This window comes from Bufo gargarizans, chromosome 4 (genome assembly GCF_014858855.1).
Source record: "Bufo gargarizans isolate SCDJY-AF-19 chromosome 4, ASM1485885v1, whole genome shotgun sequence".
In the NCBI taxonomy this organism is placed as follows: domain Eukaryota; kingdom Metazoa; phylum Chordata; class Amphibia; order Anura; family Bufonidae; genus Bufo; species Bufo gargarizans.
In genome coordinates this window covers 516,240,474-516,264,571 of record NC_058083.1, presented here as the reverse complement: position 1 = coordinate 516,264,571, position 24,098 = coordinate 516,240,474, and the positions used below count along the sequence as shown (strand labels likewise).

At 44.7% G+C, this 24,098-nt stretch overlaps 1 protein-coding gene across 4 annotated transcripts in view; it reads left to right on the top strand.

The window, feature by feature from the left end:
• LOC122934020 (gastrula zinc finger protein XlCGF26.1-like) overlaps window positions 1-24,098 on the top strand; it is a 38,525-nt gene that overhangs the window by 9,714 nt on the left and 4,713 nt on the right. For 3 of the 4 annotated variants that reach the window (XM_044289155.1, XM_044289152.1, XM_044289151.1), the window contains exons 1-3: window positions 6,437-6,488; window positions 6,570-6,667; window positions 7,701-7,803. In XM_044289155.1, the coding sequence (XP_044145090.1) occupies window positions 6,464-6,488; window positions 6,570-6,667; window positions 7,701-7,803 (226 nt within the window). In that variant the 5' untranslated portion in view covers window positions 6,437-6,463. Of the gene's footprint in view, window positions 1-5,832; window positions 5,983-6,111; window positions 6,292-6,373; window positions 6,668-7,700; window positions 7,804-24,098 lie in introns of those variants that run through there. The other variant, XM_044289154.1, reaches the window with a different exon arrangement.

The following is a 24,098-nucleotide window of genomic DNA, read 5'->3' as shown; positions in this document are numbered from 1 at the left end:
GGACTTGGCCATTTTTTGCAAATCTGACCAGTGTCACTTTAAGTGCTGAGAACTTTAAAACACTTTGGGCCAGATTTATCATGACTCTGACAGCTCACTCCACTTTCAAATATGGCTAAAGTCAGTTTTAGCCAAGTCAGATTTATGATCGGCCCTTTAAGACTGTAATAAATGTGGCTTGACGGTAGCAGTTTATCCGTCAGTAAGCAGCTTTACGAAAAAGTCGCATGTTCTATTAAAAAGTCTCATAAGATAAGCATGGTCCTCACTATAGTCCCAATAGTAAATCTGTCTAGAGATTAATTTACATAAGAAAACACGCCCACTTTCAGAAAACTGGCGAGCATAGTGCAGAGCAGAAAAAAGTTGCAAATTTGTGCGCAGTTTTAGCGTTTGCGCATTTTTTGGGGACTTTTTCACTCCATTATTCTGACCTAAGCTAATGATAAGTCTGGCCCTTTGACTTATCCAGGCCATTCTGATATTTTTTTTTCCGTCACATATTGTACTTCACGACACTGGTAAAATAAAGTCAAAAAAATTATTTTTTTTGCATAAAAAAAATACCAAATTTACCAAAAATTTAGAAAAATTTGCAAATTTCAAAGTTTCAGTTTCTCTACTTCTGTAATACATAGTAATACCCCCAAAAATTGTAATGACTTTACATTCCCCATATGTCTACTTCATGTTTGAATTATTTTGGGAATGATATTTTATTTTTTGGGGATGTTACCAGGCTTAGAAGTTTAGAAGCAAATCTTGAAATTTTTCTGAAATTTACAAAAACCCAATTTTTAGGGACCACTACAGGTCTGAAGTCACTTTGCGAGGCCTACATAATAGAAACCACCCAAAAATGACCCCATTCTACAAACTACACCCCTCAAGGTATTCAAAACTGATTTTACAAACTTCGTTAACCCTTTAGGTGTTGCACAAGAGTTATTGGCAAATGGGGATGAAATTTGAGAATTTCATTTTTTTTGCCTAATTTTCCATTTTAACCCATTTTTTCCACTAACAAAGCAAGGGTTAACAGCCAAACAAGACTGTATCTTTATTGCCCTGACTCTGACGTTTACAGAAACACCCTATATGTGGCTGTAAACTACTGTACGGGCACACAGTAGGGCGTAGAGTGAAAGGTGCGCCGTATGGTTTTTGGAAGCCAGATTTTGCTGGACTGGTTTTTTGACACCATGTCCCATTTGAAGCCCCCCGATGCACCCCTAGAGTAGAAACTCAAAAAAAGTGACCCCATTTTATAAACTATGGGATAGGGTGGCAGTTTTGTTGGTACTAGTTTAGGGTACATATGATTTTTGGTTGCTCTATATTACACTTTTTGTGCCGCAAGGTTACAAGAAATAGCTTTTTTGGCACGTTTTTTTATTTTCAACATTCATCTGACAGGTTAGATCATGTGGTAATTTTATAGAGCAGGTTGTCACGGACGCGGTGATACCTAATATGTATACAATTTTTTTTATTTATGTAAGTTTTATACAATGACTTCATTTTTAAAACCGAAAAAATGTTTTAGTGTCTCCATAGTCTAAGAGCCATAGTTTTTTCAGTCTTTGGGCGATTATCTTAAGTAGGGTCTCATTTTTTGTGGGATGAGATGCCGATTTGATTGGCACTATTTTGGGGTGCATATGACTTTTTGATCGCTTGCTATTACACTTTTTGTGACGTAAGATGACAAAAAATTGCTTTTTTTACACCATTTTTATTTTTTTTACGGTGGTCATCTGAGGGGTTAGGTCATGTGATATTTTTATAGAGCCGGTCGATACAGACGCGGCGATACCTAATATGTATACTTTATTTTTATTTATGTAAGTTTTACACAATGATTTCATTTTTGAAACAAAACAAAATCATGTTTTAGTGTTTCCATAGTCTAAGAGCCATAGTTTTTTCAGTTTTTGGGCGATTATCTTGGGTAGGGTATGATTTTTGCGGGATGAGATGACGGTTTTATTTGTACTATTTTGTCGTACATGTGACTATTTTGATCACTTTTATTACCTTTTTTGGGAAGTAAGGTGGGCAAAATTTCAATTTTCTCATAGTTTTTATTTTTATGGCTTTCACCATGCGGGTGAATGTAACATGACCGTTATATAGATCAGGTCGTTACGGACGCGGCGATACCTAATATGTGTAGTGTATTTTTTTTTTTTATTCAGTGTTAAATGTTTTTTTTTTTTTTTTTTTTTTTTTTTTATCTTAACTTTTTTTTTTTTGTTTACATTTTTTTGACCCAGACCCACTTGGTTCTTGAAGATCCAGTGGGTCTAATGTCTGTATAATACAGTACAGTACACTATATAGTGTTTTGTACTGTATTTTACTTACACTTTGTCTGAACAGATCTATGCCTTTAGCACAGATCTGTTCAGCACCATGGACAGCAGGATGCCTGAGAAGGCGTCATGTTGCCATGGGAACCTTCCCCGGCTGCTTCGCAGACGGGGAATGGTAAGGAGGGGGGCTCCCTACCTCTGTCACCCCATCCTGTCTAGGGGCTGCAAAGGCACAGCAGCCCCCCGATGGGAGAGGGAGGGAGCTCCCTGACAGTTAACCTTTTCCATACAGCGGTCCGTACGGACCGCGGTATGGAAAGGGTTAAACGGCTGACATCTGCACAGATGTCAGCCGTTTATACCAGAGTGTCAGTAATGTGCTGACACTCTGGTATAACAACTGAACACCAATGAATTTTCAAGAGGAGGCGGGCGGGGGATCGCGATCCCGCCTGCCGCACCGCCTGCCTCCGGCACCGCCCCCAACCCCCACAATAAAATCATGCAGGGGTGCAAAATGGATATTTTAGGCACACTAAAGTTTCTGATCCCCGCGGTCCCTCTGTCACGGAAGGTGTACAGAAAACTAGAAGACACAAAATGAAGATCCGACTGACTGGATCCAAAACTAAGGAACCAAAGAGAGAGCCCTGCAACAGACCTGGATCTCTCCCTAACTGCTCAGCCTATGCAAAAATCTCAATGGTAGATGATCGCATATCCTCGTTCCTCGACTGTATAACACCTGAACACCCTATAATAGTGAGGGACACAACCACCGGCTCCCTACACTTGATACGGAGGGAGTCAGGGTCACCTGGGATCCAGCAAACAGGAAAACACAAAGGAATGAACAAACTTATCTGTAGAAGACTCAGTAGTAGCATCCAGCATGCACACACTCCAGGAAGTTGTATAAACCGCAAAGTGATGCAGTATGGGAAGGGATTTAAAGGGATGCAATCAGTGCAACTACATGACAGCTGAGAGAGGCTAACGAGATGAGAAAACGAAAGCAAAACAAAAGGAACCTCAAGTTGGAGGTTCTGAAAAACGTCTGTCTGAGCTTCTCAGATGTCTGGTGGTGACACCCTGACCGCGCAGCAAAGCGCAGGTCTGAATTGACCTGCGGTTTGCGGCGATCGCCTATACGGGGGGGGGGGGGGTCACATGACCCCCCCCCCTGGCGTTGTGACAGGATGCCGGCTGAATGATTTCAGCCGGCATCCTGTTCGAATTAACCCCCGGGGCGCCGCAATCGCGATTTAAACTTAGGACGTACCGGTACGCCCTGAGTCCTTAAGGATTCAGGAAATAGGACATACTGGTACGCCCTAGGTCCTTAAGGGGTTAAAATAGGGTTGCTAGGCATGTTCTATCATAGACGGAGCATGCAGCGTGCAGGGTCACATTACTGACAGCCAGGGACTGTAAGTAAATGATTAAAGCCAGGCCCTCCCCAGCAGCTGATAACAGTGCCTGGGCTGTGTGCACTTCTCCCTGTCCCTGCGCTTGGCAGACGCTCCCTCACTCAGCAGAGCTGGGACAATGCAGAGTTGAAGCAGCACAGACCAGGGAAGGGAGATCTGCCGTCTGCTCAGTGTATAAATGAAAGCAACATGTGGTAAGAGGACCCCTTTGTGCTGCAGGAGATTAACCCTTTAGGGGGAGGGCTCTGGTTACTGACACTTTTGGGGGGCTATTGTTACTGGCTAGTGAGGGCAGGCGGGATTAGCCTCAGGGTGAGGGCAGTGGCGGCCATCTTAACTGAATAGTGAAATTGCAGTTTTGTGCAGACTGGTTGCTAAGGGCTGAAACTTATTAAATATGGGGTAAGTCAGTCTAATAGTAACTGATTCTGGAATATCATGTTATTAGTAACTATATATATGAAAATTGAAATTAGGGTGACCGTTATCATTTAAGGGTTAGCAAAGTTTGTAACATCAGTTTTGAATAATTTGAGGGGTTTAGTTTCTAAAATGGGGTCATTTATGGGTGGTTTCTACTATGTAAGCCCCTCAAAATCACTTTATAACTGAATTGGTGCTTAAAAAAGCTATTTTGGAAATTTTCTTGAAAATTTAAAAAAATACTTCTAAAATTTTAAACCTTCTAACGTCCTAAAAAAATAAAATGACATTTACAGAATGATGCCAACATAAAGTAGACATATGGGGAATGTTGACTGATTACTATTTTACAAGTTTTTATTAAGTAGAGAAATTCAAATTTAGAAAATTGAGAATTTTTAAATGTTTTGGGAAAAAAATATTGACCCAATTTTGCCGCAAACATGAAGTACAATGTGTCACCAGAAAACATTCTCAGAATCAGTTAGATAAGTAAAACTATTCCAAAGTTATTACCACCACGTGATTAGCAAAAATGGGCCTGGTCAGGAAGGTGAAATCTGGACTGGGGTAGAAAAGGTTAATATATGCAAATAAGCCTCTGGGAGCAACAGGGGTGTTGCCCTTACACCTAGAGGCTCCTCTTTTTCTGCACCTGCCACGCCCATTTCACTGTCATTGACAGGGTCAGGTGTGATTACATCTTCACTGCCTGGTCCTGTCAATCAAAGTGAAAAGGGGCATGGCAGGTACAGAAAGGAGGAGCCTCTAGGTAAAAAGGCAACACCCCCGTTACTCCTGGAGGTTCATTTGCATATAATAAAACATAATTTTCTCAGCAGTGCGGGCACATATCAACATGGGACTAACACAGATGCCTTCAGCTGCCAAGCGCACATGTACCAGGTCAGCCGGTGTCACAGGTACCAATCTGCTGACAGATGCCCTTTATTCTTGTGATTCCAACTGATCAGACGAGGGCAGTCTGAGCTCTAGATCTATGAAGTGATCTACCAGATTACAGCTTTAGGCTGCTTTCATACCAGCGTTTTCAGTTCCGCTATTGAGATCCGTCATAGGATGAAAACCCTTCAGTTTTGTCAACATTCATTGTCAATGGGGACAAAACTGAACGAAGCGGAGTCACCAAAATGCATTCTGTTCTATTTGGTTGCTCTCCCATCACGGACAGAATAATGCTGCAAGCAGCACTTTTCTTTCCGCGATGTGGTGCAGAGCAAGACGGATCCGTCCTGACACACAATGTAAGTCAATTGGCACGGATCAGTTTTCCCTGACACAATAGAAAATGGATCCGTCCCCCATTGACTTTCAATAGTGTTCATGACGGATCCGTCTTGGCTATAGAAGATATAATACAACCGGATCCTCTCATGACGGATGCATGCAGTTGTATTATTGAAACGGAAGCGTTTTTTGCAGATCCATGACGGATCCGCAAAAAACGCTGGTGTGAAAGTAGCCTTATACTGGTATTACCGCTGTGACCTGTAACTGACTATAGTGGTAATATGAAGGTGTGACAGGCTTTTGATCTGAAACATGGAGGAACTGCCTTGATACACTTTATTACCTCCTCCAGTGTTTCCTCTTCTTATCTCCAGTAATTGTATTTTACATCGGTTCATCTTCTTTCCATTCAGGTTCCTACAATATAGGATTCGCTCAGCGTATATCTCCTATATAAGATCGTTCTCCTGATTGACCCATCAAGGATGGATATGGATGTGGACAAGATGGCAGAGAGTATAATAAATCTCACCCTAGAGATCCTCCTCCGGCTTACTGCAGAGGTGAGAGATTCTGATGATGTCACGTTACATCATCTTCTCTATGTTACTAACAGATGGACATGACTGGAGAGGTGAGGGAGTCTGGAGATGTATGGAGTGATATTTATTACTGCGTCTCTCCATAATTAGGAATACACAGTAGTGAAGAAGACCTCTAGTGAGCATTGTCAGGCCCCGGTATCTGAAGGACGGGGAGGAATCCTGAGCCCAATATCCAGGCCGACACCTCACATCCCGATACATGAGAAAGTCAACAGAGAGAAGATCCTAGAGATCACCAACAAGATCATTGAGCTGCTGACTGGAGAGGTGACATAGCTGGGAATGCCGGGACATTATACAGTAACACTATGAAGGGATCTGGGTGATGACTGTATCATTGTGTTGTCAGGTTCCTGTAAGGTGTCAGGATGTCGCCGTCTATTTCTCCATGGAGGAGTCTGAGTATTTAGAAGGACACAAAGATCTGTACAAGAACATTATGATGGAGGATCACCAGCCACCAAGTAAAAGACATGACTAAATACACACATCCTCTCACTAGTTATATGTAAGAAATTAATTGTCACCGTTTGTTTTTCCTACAGTTAAAGAAGAGAGAACAACTCCCAGTCCTCTTCTTCTACAGGATGGTTCAGAAGAACATCAAAGCATTCCATATGATGATCAGATAGATGGAAATAAGGTCTCATGAAAGGTTCCCTATGATCTGTAGAAGTGCTGTGAAGATCTTGTGTTCAGTCTTGTTTTATAAACCAGTATTATATGTTTTATCCTTGTATAATGAGAAAGGTAGAGATGTCAGGATTACAGCTAACTATAGACCTTGCATGTTGTCTGGATCTTCTCACAGTTTTCTGGTCAGTAGAGACTGCTGGTTGGAATAAGGAACCAACTAGATGCATATATACAGGAGACCTGCAGATATTTTTGGGTCAGACAATGAAACATGGCACATGTAGATCCACTGTGTCTCTTGAACAGATTTGACATGGTGCTGCTCCAAAGTGTGTTATATAAGTGACCCCCTTCCCTCCACTTTATCCCCTGTACAAGGATCTAGACTTTGTTGCAGGGGAAACACTAGGCTGCTGCACTTGAAGTAGTTTCTGTACAAGGCAGAATACATGCAGTTCAATAAATGGTCCGTTGTCAGGGCAAGCAGCTCAGGATCAGAACGGAGATCAGGCAAGGGTCAGGTCAGACAGCAAAGGGTCCAATCTAGAAGTCAGGCAGAAGTCTGTACACAGAACAGACAAGCTTTGCATAATACTAGCATACTAGAACCTATTGATCAGGCTCCTTTCCATGGCTTGTAGAGATCAGAGTGCGTGCATGCCGGCCCTATAAGAGCCAGAGATAGTGTGTGCACACATGACCTATGCGCAGAGAAGGTCATTATCGGCAGGAAGCAGGCCTCAGCTTGTGTGGGAGGACAGCGTTATTCCAGCAGCCGGGACCACTGGGAAGGGAGAGAGGGATGTCTGTGGGACTGGACCACTGGAGCCCTAAAGCTATGGAGCAGGTAAACCAGGCAGCAGGCGTGCTCACCAGCAGGAAGGAGAGGAGCTATAGGCATGGACCGCTGCCATAGCAGATAACTCTGCTGTCATTTCATCACTTTTTGTCATTGTAATTAATGATCTTTTCTGGTCACATCAAACATTCCACACGACTTCTCCATCAGTCTGCTGACTTTTACCATTTCTGTTTCACAGCTTTTAAATCTGGATAAAGATCTGAACAATATTAAGGCTGAAGATACATATGTGAGGAGTGATGAGCAGATCATAGAGGACATTCCCACCGATAACCACCCAGGTGAGTAGTAACCACTACATAAAGCAGAGAAGACTCACAGATTCTGCTCCTTCACTGCCTACTGATGACTCATTGTACAGGGTGGGCCATTTATATGGATACACCTTAATAAAATGGGAATGGTTGGTGATATTAACTTCCAGTTTGTGGCACATAAGTATATGTGAGGGGGGAAACTTTTCAAGATGGGTGGTGACCATGGCGGCCATTTTGAAGTCGGCCATTTTGAATCCAACTTTTGTTTTTTCAATAGGAAGAGGGTCATGTGACACATCAAACTTATTGGGAATTTCACAAGAAAAACAATGGTTCTTGGTTTTAACGTAACTTTATTCTTTCATGAGTTATTTACAAGTTTCTGACCACTTATAAAATGTGTTCAATGTGCTGCCCATTGTGTTGGATTGTCAATGCAACCCTCTTCTCCCACTCTTCACACACTGATAGCAACACCGCAGGAGAAATGCTAGCACAGGCTTCCAGTATCCGTAGTTTCAGGTGCTGCACATCTGGTATTGTCACTACCAGAGCTTTGAGACGTTCTCATAGCTCTGTTTCCACACCCCTGTGATGATGTCACTACTAGAGCTAGGAGGAGTTCTCTTCCCTGTTTCTCCGCCTCTGTGATGAGGTCTTTACTTTTGGTTTCCTTCCTCCCAGCTGTTCCTCCTGTGTTTGATTTTGCTGCCTTTAAATCACCCCTCCTCCTTTGTAGAGGTGCGGATTATACTCTTCATTTTGAGCTGTATCTCTCGCTTGAGTGTCTTCACCTGTGTTACTTCTCTTCACTGGATCTGTGTCCTGCTGATGCGAGTACTTCAGATATCGTCTGCTGACTTCGGATCTGTTTGCACTGCGGCTGCAGCACCTCAGTTAAGTGTACAGACATTGTGTTTATCTGTTCTTTGCTGACTGGATCCGAGGCGACCCCGATTCCGTCCATATACTGAGCAGGGCACCGGTGGCCGTGCCCCTTCCACTATTGTAGGGGTTTCAGTGGTCTTCAGCCTCAGGTACGCGGGCATGTCTCGATCTACCATTCGGATCCGGACATGCGCATAGCAGCTTAGGGAGAGCTTTTAGGGTCTGGCAGGGGTCCTTATTCCTCCCTAGAGTGGGTCCGTCAGTTGTTATTCTCTGTGTACACTATTGTTGCTCATTCACAGCCGTGACATTATAATCCGCCAAACCGTCCTTTTTTGATATGGATCCGCTTTCTGACCTGGTTGACCGCATGCAGGGTCTTTCTTTGGAGGTAGCGGATCTCCGTCAATCTATGACTCAGCTTCAAGCATTGGGCTCTGCTCCGGCCCATGGAGTCTGTTGCGAGCCAAAGGTCTCACTTCCGGAGACGTTCTCCGGGGGCAGTGAGAATTTTGTTCGTTTCAGAGAGGCATGCAAACTCCATTTTTGCTTGTGTCCCCATTCCTCTGGTAATGAGGAACAGAGGGTGAGGATTGTCATCTCCCTGCTCAGGGGTAATGCTCAGACTTGGGCTTTTTCGTTGCCATCGGGGGATACCTCCCTTCGATCCGTAGAAAGATTTTTTTTTAGCCCTGGGGCAGATATATGATGATCCGGATCGTGTTGCTCTGGCTGAATCTAACTTACGTTTGTTATGCCAGGACAAACTGTCTGCTGAGCTTTATTGTTCTGAATTTCGGAGATGGGCAGCTGATACAGGTTGGAATGATGCTGTACTCCGGAGTCAGTTCTCTCATGGTCTCTCAGAGAGATTGAAAGATGCGTTTGCTTTCCATGAGAGACCAACGTCCTTAGAGTCTGCCATGTCATTGGCGGTACGCCTTGACAGGCGTCTAAGAGAAAGAAACGAGACCTCTCTGTCCAGTCATTTTCAGTCTAGGGGCAGTGGTGCGGACTCATTTAGTGTGCAGGGGCCTCATCCTCTCTCGGTTCCCTCTGTGGAGGAGCCCATGCAGCTAGGTCGTCTTGCCCCAGATAAAGGAGGATTTAGTCCTCAGAGAATGGTGTGTTTTTGTTGTGGGGGCATAGGTCATTTGGCTAATGTTTGTCCGTCTAGGAGATTCCTGAACTGTACTAAGAGTTATAATAAGAGAAAGACCTCAAAAAGTAAATCATCAAATTCTGCTTCATCTGCTACTTTGGGCAAAGTTGATGTAGGAATTGATGCTTTTCCTCTGACCTGCAGTTCCCGTTTTCTCCTTTCTGCCAGGGTGGCGCTAGGGAGCAAAGTAATTTCTTGTGAAATTTTTGTCGATAGTGGAGCGGCCATCAATCTTATTGATACTCAATTTGTAGCCATGCATGGTTTTCAGGTTTGCACATTAGAAAAGGATATACCTGTTTTTGCTATTGACTCTGCCCCACTCTCACAGAGATCCCTGAAGGGCATTGTTCACAATATCCAGTTAGCGATAGGTGACACTCATGTGGAGGATATATCTTGTTTTGTCCTTAACGGATTGCCTTCTCCTCTAGTTTTGGGGTTACCCTGGCTTATTAGACATAACCCCACTATTGATTGGCAAGGAAGGCAAATAATTGAGTGGAGTGAGTTTTGTAGAGAGAATTGTCTCACAGCGATTTTTGCAGAGGTGTCTACTAAAACGGTGCCATCATTTCTCTCTGAGTTCTCGGACGTGTTTTCCGAGAGTGGTGTTCAGGAGCTACCTCCTCACCGGGAGTTTGACTGTCCCATTAACCTCATTCCCGGCGCCAAACTGCCAAAAGCACGCCTCTACAACCTCTCACAACCGGAAAGAATCGCAATGCGAACTTATATTTCTGAGAGTCTCGATAAGGGGCATATTCGTCCCTCAAAATCTCCTGTTGCCGCTGTTTTTTTTTTTTTGTTAAAAAGAAAGATGGCTCTCTGAGACCTTGCCTAGATTTTAGGGAGCTGAACCGTATCACGATTCGCGATCCCTATCCTCTTCCTCTGATCCCGGACCTCTTCAACCAAATTGTTGGGGCCAAGGTTTTTTCCAAGTTGGATTTGAGAGGCGCATACAACCTGGTCAGGGTCAGAGAGGGGGATGAATGGAAAACGGCCTTTAATACTTCTAATGGGCATTTTGAGAATCTCGTTATGCCTTTCGGCCTGATGAATGCTCCGGCCGTCTTTCAGCATTTTGTTAACAGTATTTTCTACCATTTAATGGGGAAATTTGTATTGGTGTATCTTGATGATATTTTGATTTTTTCCCCTGATGTTCAGACCCATCAGGATCATCTTTTTCAGGTTCTGCGGATTCTGCGGGAGAATAAATTGTACGCCAAGCTGGAGAAATGTGTTTTTATGGTATCGGAGATTCAATTTCTGGGTTTTTTCCTCTCTGCTTCTGGTTTTCGCATGGATCCGGAGAAGGTCCGTGCTGTGCTGGAGTGGGAGCTTCCTGAGAATCAGAAGGCATTGATGCGCTTTCTGGCTTTTGCGAACTATTACAGAAAGTTCATTTTGAATTATTCCTCTGTTGTCAAACCCCTCACTGACATGACAAAAAAGGGGGCGGATTTTTCCTCTTGGTCGGAGGAGGCGCTTGCAGCTTTTTCTAAGATTAAAAAGAGTTTTGCGTCTGCTCCCGTCTTGGTGCATCCCGATGTTTCCTTACCTTTTATTGTTGAGGTGGATGCTTCCGAGGTGGGTGTGGGTGCGGTTTTGTCCCAGGGCCCTTCTCCTGCCAAGTGGCGACCCTGTGCTTTTTTCTCTAAAAAACTCTCCCCGGCAGAGAGAAACTATGATGTGGGGGATAGGGAGTTGTTGGCCATCAAGTTGGCTTTCGAGGAGTGGCGCCATTGGTTGGAGGGAGCCAGATACCCTATCACCGTGTTTACCGACCATAAGAATCTGGCGTACTTGGAGTCGGCCAGGCGTATGAATCCGAGACAGGCCAGATGGTCTCTCTTCTTCTCCAGATTCAATTTTGTTGTTACATTCCGCCCTGGGATCAAAAATGTGAAGGCTGATGCTCTCTCTCGCTGTTTTCTGGGAGGAGGAAACTCCTAGGACCCGGGTCCCATTTTGGCGGAGGGGGTGGTTGTTTCTGCCCTGTATTCTGATTTGGAGGCCAAGGTCCAGGCTGCCCAGACTGAGGTACCTCCCCGTTGTCCTCCTGGGAAGTTGTTTGTGCCTCCTGAGTTACATCACAAACTCTTCAAGGAACATCATGATACCGTTCTTGCTGGTCACCCCGGGAGTAGAGCCACGGTAGATCTCATTGCTCGGAGATTTTGGTGGCCGGCTCTCCGTAAGTCGGTGGAGGGTTTTGTGGCTGCTTGTGAGACGTGCGCTCGCGCCAAGGTCCCTCATTCACGGCCTTCAGGTCCCCTTCTCCCGTTACCCATACCTTCCCGTCCTTGGACACACCTCTCCATGGACTTTATCACGGATCTTCCTCGTTCCTCAGGGAAGTCGGTGATCCTGGTGTTGGTGGACCGTTTTAGCAAGATGGCTCATTTCGTACCCTTCCCTGGTTTACCCAGTGCTAAAACGTTGGCGCAAGCTTTTGTCGACCATATTGTTAAATTACATGGCATTCCCTCGGATATTGTTTCCGATAGAGGCACGCAGTTTGTGTCCAGATTCTGGAAGGCTTTCTGTTCTCGTCTGGGGGTTCGGCTGTCCTTCTCTTCTGCTTTTCACCCGCAGTCGAATGGTCAGACTGAGCGCGTCAACCAGAATCTGGAGACATATTTGCGCTGTTTTGTGGCAGAGAACCAGGAGGATTGGTGTTCATTTCTCCCTCTTGCTGAGTTTGCTCTGAACAACCGTCGTCAGGAATCTTCTGATAAGTCACCATTCTTCGGTGCATATGGGTTCCATCCGCAGTTTGGGACATTCTCGGGAGGCTCTCCCTCTGGTTTGCCTGAGGAGGAGAGATTTTCCTCGTCTTTGTCTACCATTTGGCAAAAGATTCAGAGTAATCTTAGAAAGATGAGTGAGAAATATAAGCGTGTGGCTGATAAGAGACGTATGCCTGGTCCGGACCTGAATGTGGGTGATCTGGTGTGGTTGTCTACAAGAAATATTAAACTGAAGGTTCCCTCCTGGAAATTGGGTCCCAAGTTTATTGGGCCTTATAAAATCTTGTCAGTCGTCAATCCTGTTGCCTTCCGTCTTGATCTTCCACGGGTTTGGAAGATACATAATGTATTTCACAGGGCTCTTTTAAAACCATATGTCCAGCCCACGGTACCCTCCTCTTTGCCTCCTCCTCCGATTTTGGTTGATGGCAATCTGGAGTTTGAGGTTTCCAGAATTGTGGACTCTCGCATTGTCCGCGGTTCTCTTCAGTACCTCGTTCATTGGAGGGGTTATGGTCCTGAGGAGAGGATGTGGGTTCCGGTGTCGGACATTAAAGCCACTCGCCTCATCAGGGCATTTCATAGGGCTCATCCTGAGAAGGTGGGTCCTGGGTGTCCGGAGTCCACCCGTAGAGGGGGGGGTACTGTCACTACCAGAGCTTTGAGACGTTCTCATAGCTCTGTTTCCACACCCCTGTGATGATGTCACTACTAGAGCTAGGAGGAGTTCTCTTCCCTGTTTCTCCGCCTCTGTGATGAGGTCTTTACTTTTGGTTTCCTTCCTCCCAGCTGTTCCTCCTGTGTTTGATTTCGCTGCCTTTAAATCACCCCTCCTCCTTTGTAGAGGTGCGGATTATACTCTTCATTTTGAGCTGTATCTCTCGCTTGAGTGTCTTCACCTGTGTTACTTCTCTTCACTGGATCTGTGTCCTGCTGATGCGAGTACTTCAGATATCGTCTGCTGACTTCGGATCTGTTTGCACTGCGGCTGCAGCACCTCAGTTAAGTGTACAGACATTGTGTTTATCTGTTCTTTGCTGACTGGATCCGAGGCGACCCTGGTTCCGTCCATATACTGAGCAGGGCACCGGTGGCCGTGCCCCTTCCACTATTGTAGGGGTTTCAGTGGTCTTCAGCCTCAGGTACGCGGGCATGTCTCGATCTACCATTCGGATCCGGACATGCGCATAGCCGCTTAGGGAGAGCTTTTAGGGTCTGGCAGGGGTCACCCTTATTCCTCCCTAGAGTGGGTCCGTCAGTTGTTATTCTCTGTGTACACTCTTGTTGCTCATTCACAGCCGTGACAGGTATCTTCACAGCATATGCGGTTTATTTTTCTTTGTTTAGTGGAGGACCTCATCAGAGGACTGCATCGGGTATACTAAGTTGATAATATGATGGTGATAGTGGAGGTGGACATCGTGCTTGCTCCTCCCTCTGCCCTCCCCTTTCATGGGCATGGTGGGGGAGTGATCATCTGTCCTTTCTCTGCTGTCCCCTTTCCCCTATTGGGGTCACCATTTTATGTTGATAACAGTGGACTGATGAATTCCTGATATTTGGGGTGAGGATTCATGACACACGATCTGTGCACTGGATTCCTCTTCCCCCCCCCCCCTAACTGGGAGTGAGGGTCCCTCTGACACATCTGGGGGGACCTCCTTTCCCAGGGGATATTCATCTGCCTATATATCCCTTTAGATCATCATGATTAGCGGCTCTTGTACCTTTGCTCTTTCTTTTGTGTGTGTGGGGGAAGAGGAATTGTCACACTTGATGGTGCCCCGAGTACTTTTTTTCACACCACCACTACATCTCAGTTCAGGTTTTCTGTCCTCCAGATAGGTTGTACCTAGGGAGCTCTTGCTTCTCCCTTCTCAAAGATATCGGCTGGGAGCCATGCGCTTGGGGACGGGCGGCGGTAAGCTTTCGGCGTCATGACGTCACTTCATGTGATGCGACGCTAGAGGTGGAGGCTCCTTTTGCCGGCTGGATTAGGCATTTGCACCTACTGTTAAACGGAGGCCAAGGTACATTTAAATGGCAGCAGGAGAAGGCAGCCAGCTCTATCTTTGCACACACAGTGCTGTGCTGGATTCGTTGTCTGGATACAATGTCAGAACCGGATGATTCATGACGCGCTGATCCCTTGGAACCCTCGAGGCCCACAAACCCGGTACTGGACCTGATACTGGAGTGGGGAAGTTAGCTCTACATATGGTGACAGATATCCTCTTCTAATATTTATGGATTGTTGTTTGCTTTTGCTTTTATAGGTATCAAAAACACCTAAGAATTAATCTAAGCATAAAGAATGTAGTGGATGTAGAGTAGCTTTACCAGCATCCTATGTTAGACCACTATTTCAGTGATGTGTGGATAAACTGGTTCTGGAAGAGTCACAAACTTTATCTAAAAGTATTAAGACTTTGGTGAGATCACAAGTTAAATCATCTGTTGTCCCTGAAACAAAATCGTCCACGGTCAACAGAAAGGGCCGGTTACAGTAGAAAGACTGATTCTGAAAACTCTGGAGAGGATGATTTAAATTCTGAACTTTTATTAAAGTCTGTTTAAAGCTACCATGCAATTAAAGGATGTAAAACGGCCTAAAACAATAACTGACTAAGTTTTTGAGGGACTGGGTCCTAAACATCATAGAGTATTTTCAGTGCATAAAAATATAGAAGCTCTTATTATAACAGTGGGAAAATCCTGATAGGAAATTTTTTATACCAACTACAGTCAAGAGAAAGTATCCCTTTTAAGAATTTGTATCTGAGGTATGGGATAGAGCTCCCACAGTGGATGCACCAGTTGCAAAAAATCTGCACTTCCATTCGAAGACCTGGGATGCCTGGGACATCCGCTGGATAAAAAAAGCTGACATTTATCTTAAAGGAACATGGGAATCAGCATCCACTAGTCTTAGGCCTGCTATTGCCGCCTCCTGGGGCTCTAGGTCTTTAAGGTTATGGTTAGATCAGCTTGAGTCTCATATTAAGGACAAGAATCCTAGAGAAGAATTACTTTCTTCTCTTCCTACCTTCCTTAAAGCGGTTGTCCTAGCAGATGCATCCACTGATGCAGTGCATTTTTCGGCCATGTCGAATGCTGCCAGACGCGCTATCTGGTTAAAGTCGTGGAAAGGAGGCCAGGGCTTTAAGGCTAGACTTTGTGTAGTCCCCTGTGTCGGTTCTCTGCTTTTTGGCCCTTGATTAGATGATATTCTGGAAAGAGCTTCTGATAAAAAGGGGTTCCCAGTTCCCCAGAAGCCTACCTTTTTTGTAAACCCCAGTCCAATTTCAGAAAATAAAGGGAAAGGCAGGGTGATACAAGAGAGATTTCCTAAAAGATCTAGCTTTTTTTGTTCAAGCCCCAAGAAAGTAGACCTAAGGACAAACAGCAATGACGCCAGGAGTCAGGTGGGAGGAAGGTTGTCACAGTTGTCGCTGGGGGTCCATTTCCCAGAACAGATGGATTCTAGAGGTTATAAAACATGAGTATCGGATAGAATTCCTTTCTTGTCCACTCGACTTTTTTGTTCAAACAATATGCTTCACGGATCTCCAAAAAAGAGATACTTTAGAATTGGAAGTTATGGCTCCATTAAGAAAAGGGGTGGTTTGCCCGATTCCCAAAAGAGAAGTAGGGAGGGTTTCTATTCCACTCTTTTCTTAGTAAGAAAGCCAAATGGATCGTTCAGAGTAATACTAAATCTGAAGAGACTAAACAGATCCCTAACTTACAAGAAATTCTGTATGGAAACAAAGTCAACGACAAATTTAGTCTTCCATAATTGTTGGATGGCGAGCTTGGATCTGGAAGACGCTTATTACCACAGTCCGATTCATGCCTCGTACCAGAAATTCTTGAGAACAGCAGTTTGGATAAGAGGAAAGTTGTTACATCTTCAGTACAGGGCGCTCCCCTTTGGCATATCTCAGGCTCCAAGACTTTTTACAAAGGTGGTAGCAGAGATAGCGGCCTTTGTAAGAGTGAGAGGTGTACCTTTAGTACCTTATCTAGACGATTTTGTTGATTTCCCATTCAAAGGAAAGAGTTGGAGAGAGATATAGATCTTCTATGTTCCACCTTAGGAGATTTGGGTTGGAAAATAAATTGGGAAAAAATCAAACCTTGCTCCCTCTCATATTTGTGTGTTTTTAGGAATCCAGTTGGACTCCTGCCAACAAAAGAATTTCCTTCCCCTCATAAAGAGGGAATCAATCAGGGACCAGATTTTGTAAATTTTTCACTCCTACCTGTGTACTTTTAGAGAAGCATTGGCTGTGTTGGGTCATATGACGTCCACTATTCTAGCAGTAACATATGCACAGATTCACTCCAGAGAGCTGCAGACGGATATTCTGTAATCCTGTAATCTGTAAATTACCACGGACCCCAGTCCTTGGGGTTGGGGAGCTCATTCCACAGCATCCTGAGGAATAGATGAAAAGCTAATAATACAATTCCTTGGTAGTTTCAAGGGTCACAAGGCTTCTACTAGTGCCATTGGTAGATGGGTAAAAAATGCCATTTCCCTTCCCTATTCTTTTTTGAACTTGTCTCCCCCAACTGGGGTTGGAGCATATTCAATAAGAGCAGCCACTTGGAGTTCTTCTCATACCTTTTTTAGACACTATATGATGCATCTAAATTCAGATTCAGCCTTCGGGAGGAAAGTACTACAGGCTGTATTCCACCTTCCCTAAAAGATTAACTTATAGTTTATTCTGGCATGGGTGCTGTCATGGGTGAGGGGAAAACAAAAAATACTCTTACCAGTAATTGTTTTTCTTGAAACCCATGACAGCGCCAGCTCCCTAAAAGTTTCCGACCTTTAACTTAATTTAATCATTTTTTTTTTTTAAAAGGAGGAAATTTGCCAATTGGGCAGATAGATACATGATATTGAATAGGGATATAATGGTCCGAACTGGTTCCCTTTTTTTGTATTGTCTTTTGTTATTTCAAGCCTATTCTTTGGTGGTTGGCACGCCTCCGGAGGTTTGGTTATTATAATCACTGAGGTGTAGTGGAGGTGTGAACCATTTTATCTCTTCAGGTTTGCTGTCCTGGAGGACATAGTCGCATGGGTGCTGTCATGGTTTTGAAGAAAAACAATTACCGGTAAGAGTAATTTTTGTTTTCCACCTACACAAGGCGGAAATGGCTGGGAACCCTGGGTTTCTTCCCCTTGGTGGAGTATTCAATAATTTGGCAATTATCATGGCCACCATTAAGTAACATTATGTCCATTGTTTATATGTTTCAGCGCTTACTGAAGCTATGCGAAGGAGCGCTGATGTAGTTTACTTGGTTGAAACCATGTGTAGGGTAGTGGATGTTTAAATAGGGGAGCTCCCACTAACAATTTAGAGAACAATACAGGATATGAGGGAGCTTAAAATATAACTTTTACTATTAGACCTTTTAAGAAAATAAGCGCCACAAATAGATGATTGAGGTGTGGCTTAAAAAGTATGGAACAGTCTTACCATTCCGACGCACCCTGATAGGGATCAGCCTAGCGTGGTGGAAAAAATACCGCGTCTGGGCCGGTGATTAGATGTGCTCGTAGGCTGTTTGAAGATGTAGACTGGTGCAGGGAACCAATATCCCTAGTAAGCCCTGGATGGGGAGTGGGGCATTGCTGATGTTCACCTGCCTGTCTATACAGAGTTCCTACGCCGCAAGGGGCGGCCCTGTCCGGATATCTTACCCTAACACTGGGTTCACACATGAGCGTACTGGATGGAGCACTCTGTATGCGCGATTCTACGGGCGTCTCGCATACGCGGCTCCTGTGCAAGCGAACGCCCATTGTCGCACGTTCCCGGAAGTCTATGTACGGGAACGTGCGACACTACGCCCCAAAGAAGCTCCTGTACTTCTTGGGGCGTAGGGCGTTTTACAGCGCGTTCGTAAGCGCTGTAAAACTCTTCGGTGAGAACCATTCCCATAGGGAATCATTGGTTCTTGCCTGTTGAGCGTTTTACAGCGTGTAGGAACGCGATGTAAAACGCTCAGGTGTGAACCCAGCGTAAGATAGGGAGGTATCGCTATGTATGCCCTATAGGATAGTTCCCAGAAGTGAGAGCGCTGTACAGCCGAGTCCCGCCCGAGATCCAATGGTATATTCTAACCCCCAGGCGTTCCCATGGTGACTGGGATGCTTGCCTGGGGGTTAGAATATACCATTGGATCTGGGTTTCCACTATCTCAGTGAGATTGTGAAAACTCAAATCCGATGGTATATTCTAAACCCGAGGCGTTCCCATGGTGACGGGGACGCACCTCTGACAGGGCGCTTCCATTCGCGGCACCCGAGGGGTTAATTGCGCGGACGGCAGCTACCTGTCAGAGGTCGGGTGCCTTCTACAATGTTTACATTGGTGGGCAGTGCGCCCCCCCTACTCCCCAGTATTAAAGTGACATATATTCTTCTATTGGTCTTAATATGCTTAATTACACTATACCATTGTCACCCCTCGCTGCCTTTCCTTTACTTATAAAAAGTGTTTTTATTAATATGCAAATTACCTTACTTTGTGCCCAAGACGCCGTCTCCTAGTGCCGCCCACCTCATTAGTATTCACTGCACTGGGCGGCTTTTTTTCTCCCGACGCAGTGAAATCCCGCGGCCATGCCCAGTACTATCTTCTACTGGAGCTGGAGAGTGCCGGGGTTCTTCTCCGGCGCAGGCACGGAGCGACAAGATGAGGCTGATGCCAGGAAGATAGTACTGGGCATGCGCGGGATTTCACCGCGTCGGGAGCAAAAAAAGCCGCCCAGTGCAGTGAATACTAAAGGGTGGGCGGCACTAGGAGACGGCAGTTGGGGCGCGGCTGGGCACACAACTGAATGAGGGACAGCCCCTTGGGCACAAAGTAAGGTAATTTGCATATTGATAAAAACACTTTTTATAAGTAAAGGAAAGGCAGCGAGGGGTGATAATGGTATAGTTTAGTTAAGCATATTAAGACCAATAGAAGAATATATGTCCCTTTATATGCTCCAACGGCCTGTCAGTGTCCCTTTAATACTGAGAGGAGGGGGGGCGCTCTGCCCACCAATGATTTTAATACGGGGGGGGGGGGGGGGCGAACTGCCCACCAATGTAAACATTGTAGAAGGCACCCGACCTCTGACAGGGAGCTGCACTTGCGCAATTAACTCCTCGGGTGCCGCGGATGGCAGCGCCCTGTCAGAGGTGCGTCCCCATCACCATGGGAACGCCTCTGTGTTAGAATATAACATCAGATCGGAGTGTATGTGATGGAAGGAGGAGGGGGGCGTGTTTAAGTGGGGAGGGCTCTGATTGGTTGAGGTGCAAAAGCTCGTTCATGAGAGGAGCTGAATGCATTGTGGGTAGTGAGGGCAGGCTGGCTTAGTCTCAGGGTGAGGGCATCGGCGGCCATCTTAACAAGAGAGTGAGATTGTATTTTTGTGCAGACTGGTTGCTAAGGGCTGAATCTTATTAAATATGGGGTAAGTAAATCTAATGGTTATTGATTCGGGAATATCCTGTTATTTAATAAGATTGGTCTAAATGTGACAGTTATCCTTTAAGCTCCATGTTTCTTATGAAAGAAGCGCAGGCGCAAACTGTAATGGCAATTCACATGCGCAGTAACTATTAGAATGCATGCGGCCATCTTTCATGTTATTCTCTATCTGTATATGCAGCTCACGCTGTGATTTGTATACATGGTGGTGGGGCATGCGCAGTGAAAATACAGGGACGGCAGCAGCGTGATAGATCCACATGGAGTCCGGGACAGGGGGAGCCATGTACATGATTGTGTTTATTAATCAGCACAGATGCACTTTATGTATTACCACTAATCATGCAATTTACCCATATATTGAGACGACAAGATCAAGATATGAATTTCACGGAATTATGGACAATGATATATGTCTGTATAGTTTGTACACTGATTAAATCATGATGACTTTTGTTACTGTACTATTCTTACCACACTTTATTAACCCTTTAAAGACCGGCCCTATTTTTATTTTTGCATTTTGAATTTTTTTCTCCCTATGTTCCAATAGCCATAACTTTTTGTTTTTCCGTTCACATGGACTACTTTTTTAATGCCACCTATGTGTTGTATTGGCAAAAATTCTTTGTGGGGGGAAATTGAAAAGAAAAACAACAGAATTCCTCCAGAATTTTGGGGGTATTGACATCACGGTGTTCCATGTGCACTAAAATAGACCTGACGTCCTTATTCTGCAGCTCAATATGATTGTGGCAATACCAAACTTGCATAGTTTTTATTTTAATTTCTTTTTTTTTAAAAACAAAAAACTTTTTTTTTTTTTTTTTTTTTTTTTTTTATTAAATTTTCTATGCTTTGCCATATTCTGACAGCTTTAACTTTTTGTTATATTTTGGTCTACAGAGCTGTATGAGGGCTTGTAGTTTTTATTGGTACCATTTTTGTGGTATGTACGACTTTTTGATCACTGTTATTCAAGCAATTTTTTTATATTTTAATAGTTCAGACATGCGGCGATACCTAATGTTTATATTTTTTTTCTTGGTATATTTTTATATGTAAAATTGGGAAAGGGGAGTGATTAAAACTTTTAACATTTTGGTGTATTTATTTTTTTTTCACATTTTTTCTTTTTCTTCATTTTTTTTATAAAATAAAAAACAACTATTTATTTCCCCCCTTCCCCTTAGGGGACTAGAACATGGTATCTTGTGATCCCTTCTCCTATACACCCTAGTAGAGCTCTATTAGGGTGAATAGGATTTTTACACTGTCCATTCTGAGCTGTGCCTCGTGCATAGCTCAGCACGGAGATTACCATGGCAGGCCGGGAACACTTCCAGGCTGCGATGGCAACCGATCGGAGCCCCATGATTTCACTGCGGGGGCTCCGATCCGAAGGCAGAGGGAACCGCATTTGTCTGCCTTAACTCGCAGGTGCCACAATCAGCGTTGATAGCGGCACCTAAAGGGTTTAGTGACTGATGCGACCGCTGCTCTGTCATTGCAGCCAGGTGCCGTCTGCGTATGGAGCAGGGTCACTGCAGAGCGTGAAGGGGTTAATTTAGAGGATAATTACCACGTGTGTGTGTGTTTATATATAATATATATATATACTGTTTGGCACATGACACTTTGCTTGACAAAGGCTCCATTGAGTTGAGCTGAAATATTGCAATAGTATAGGCGAATACAAACTCCACATTTTTTACTATTTTGGAGTGCTGCCTCTTTTTTTCAATTTTTTTCAAACTTTGGATTCTGGCCAATGATCCTGAGAGGGATTGTGCCGTCCACTTTTGATTGTGCGGCTTTCCGTCTTTTCTTTATACTATATGTGTGTGTGTGTACCGTATTTTTCGCCCCAAAAGTGGGGGGGGGGAATGGCAGTGCATCTTATGGGGCGAATAATGCCATTTTTACTCTGCTAACACTGAAACATCGCCGTCCACGATGCTTCACAGCGCGGCCTGTGATGTATCAGCAGAGAGGGAGGAGGGGCTGGAGGCAACTCGCGGCGGGGCCCGGTGCAGTCACTGTACTCTATTACACCAGGACCCGCTTACACCAGTATTCATGTGTAAAGTGTAGGCAAGGTAGCACAATCCACTACTCACTATGAAACTCCCGTACTAGCAGGCACTGCAGGCTAGCCGGTCACTCACTTCGTTGCGGCGCATGCTCCACCTGCTTCATTAATACAGTGGGAGGAGCATGCGCGTGAGGAAGTGAGTGACCAGCCAGCCTGCAGTGCCTGCTAGTACGGGAGTTTCATAGTGAGTAGTGGATTGTGCTACCTTGCCCCCACATTACACATGAATACTGGTGTGAGCGGGTCCTGGTGTAATAGAGTACAGTGACTGCACCGGGCCCCGCCACGATTTCAACACCAGTTGCCGGCCTCTACCCCCTGTATTGGGGTCACTATACACAGGGATACTGTTATGGGGGGAACTGTGGATGACACTATAGCATAAGATGCTATATCTGTCATCCACAGATCCCCCCCCCCCCCCCCCCCCCCCCCCCCTTAACAGTGCGTCATTCACAGATCCATAACAGTGTCATCCACAGATTCCCCTATAATAGTGTCACCCACAAACCACCATCGGTTCAAAACTCACCAAAAGCACACCTTTTGGTCCATAATATTTTTTTCTTATTTTCCTCCTCAAAAACCTAGGTGCGTCTTATGGGCAGGTGCACAATGTGGTGTGTGTTTGTATATGTGTATATATAATATACACACACAAACACAGTGGAAGCATGTAATGTGTATGAGTAGTGCTCATGTGTACAGTATATTCATGTAATTTGTGTATGTGTCTATGTAGTATGTACTTACATGTGTGTAATTTAAAGGATAACTGTCACACTTAGACCCTAATTTCAATTAGCCGCCACTGCCCTCACCCTGAGGCTAATCCTGCCTGTCCTCACTAGCCAGTAACAATAGCCCCCCAAAAGTGTCAGAAACCAGAGGCCCCCACCCCCCCTAAATGGTTAATCTCCTGCAGCACAAAGGGGTCCTCTTACCACATGTTGCTTTCATTCATACACTGAGCAGACGGCAGATCTCCCTTCCCTGGTCTGCGCTGCTTTGGCTCTGCATTGCCCCAGTCTGCTGAGTGAGGGAGCGTCTGCCAAGCGCAGGGACAGGGAGAAGTGCACACAGCCCAGGCACTGTTATCAGCTGCTGGGGAGGACCTGGCTTTAATCATTTACACACAGTCCCTGGCTGTCAGTAATCTGACCTTGCAGGCTGCGTGCTCCGTCTATGATAGATGGACCTGCCTACCAACCTGATTTTAAGCACAGGTAAAAGTAGGCAGTACAGGGAACAAAACTGTGGAATTAAGGGGTAATTGAATACACAGTGGAAAGTTGAAATAGGGCCACCAAGGAGATATTAATCACCACAATCCAATACTCCAAAAAGAAAATATATGACCGTTATACTTTAATGATGGACCTTTATGTGTGTGAGTGAATCTATCTTATTATATAGGCTGGGATCACATCATGGTTGTGATATATGTTTAGTTTGTACATTGGGAAAACTGCCAACATAAAAGGTAAATGTGTCCAGAGGCTTTTGGTCTTCATCAGAGCCCATAAATGTGATATGAACAGACCATTATATGTACAGTACATGCCGGTATTATTTATATGTATGTGGTATATGAGCAATAATATATTTACTACGTCTGTGAGGTAGATAGAAGATGGGCTTTCAGCTTCAATTTCCTGGTGTGTTTTGTGCTTGAGTGCAGTTAGCGGTCAGTGTGTGAGATGGACACCAGCTTATAGCACTGACTGACAGATCCCTTGTGAACCTATGAAGATGCTGGCTTCAGCACAAGGAAATACAAGTGACCAGTCTGGTGACCTAACATCATCATCTTTTGGTCCAGGCTACTTATCTACTGTCAGATTAGTATCAGTTTTTTCATATGTGAGGAATATGGATTAATATTTATTGTGAGCCATGTCCTC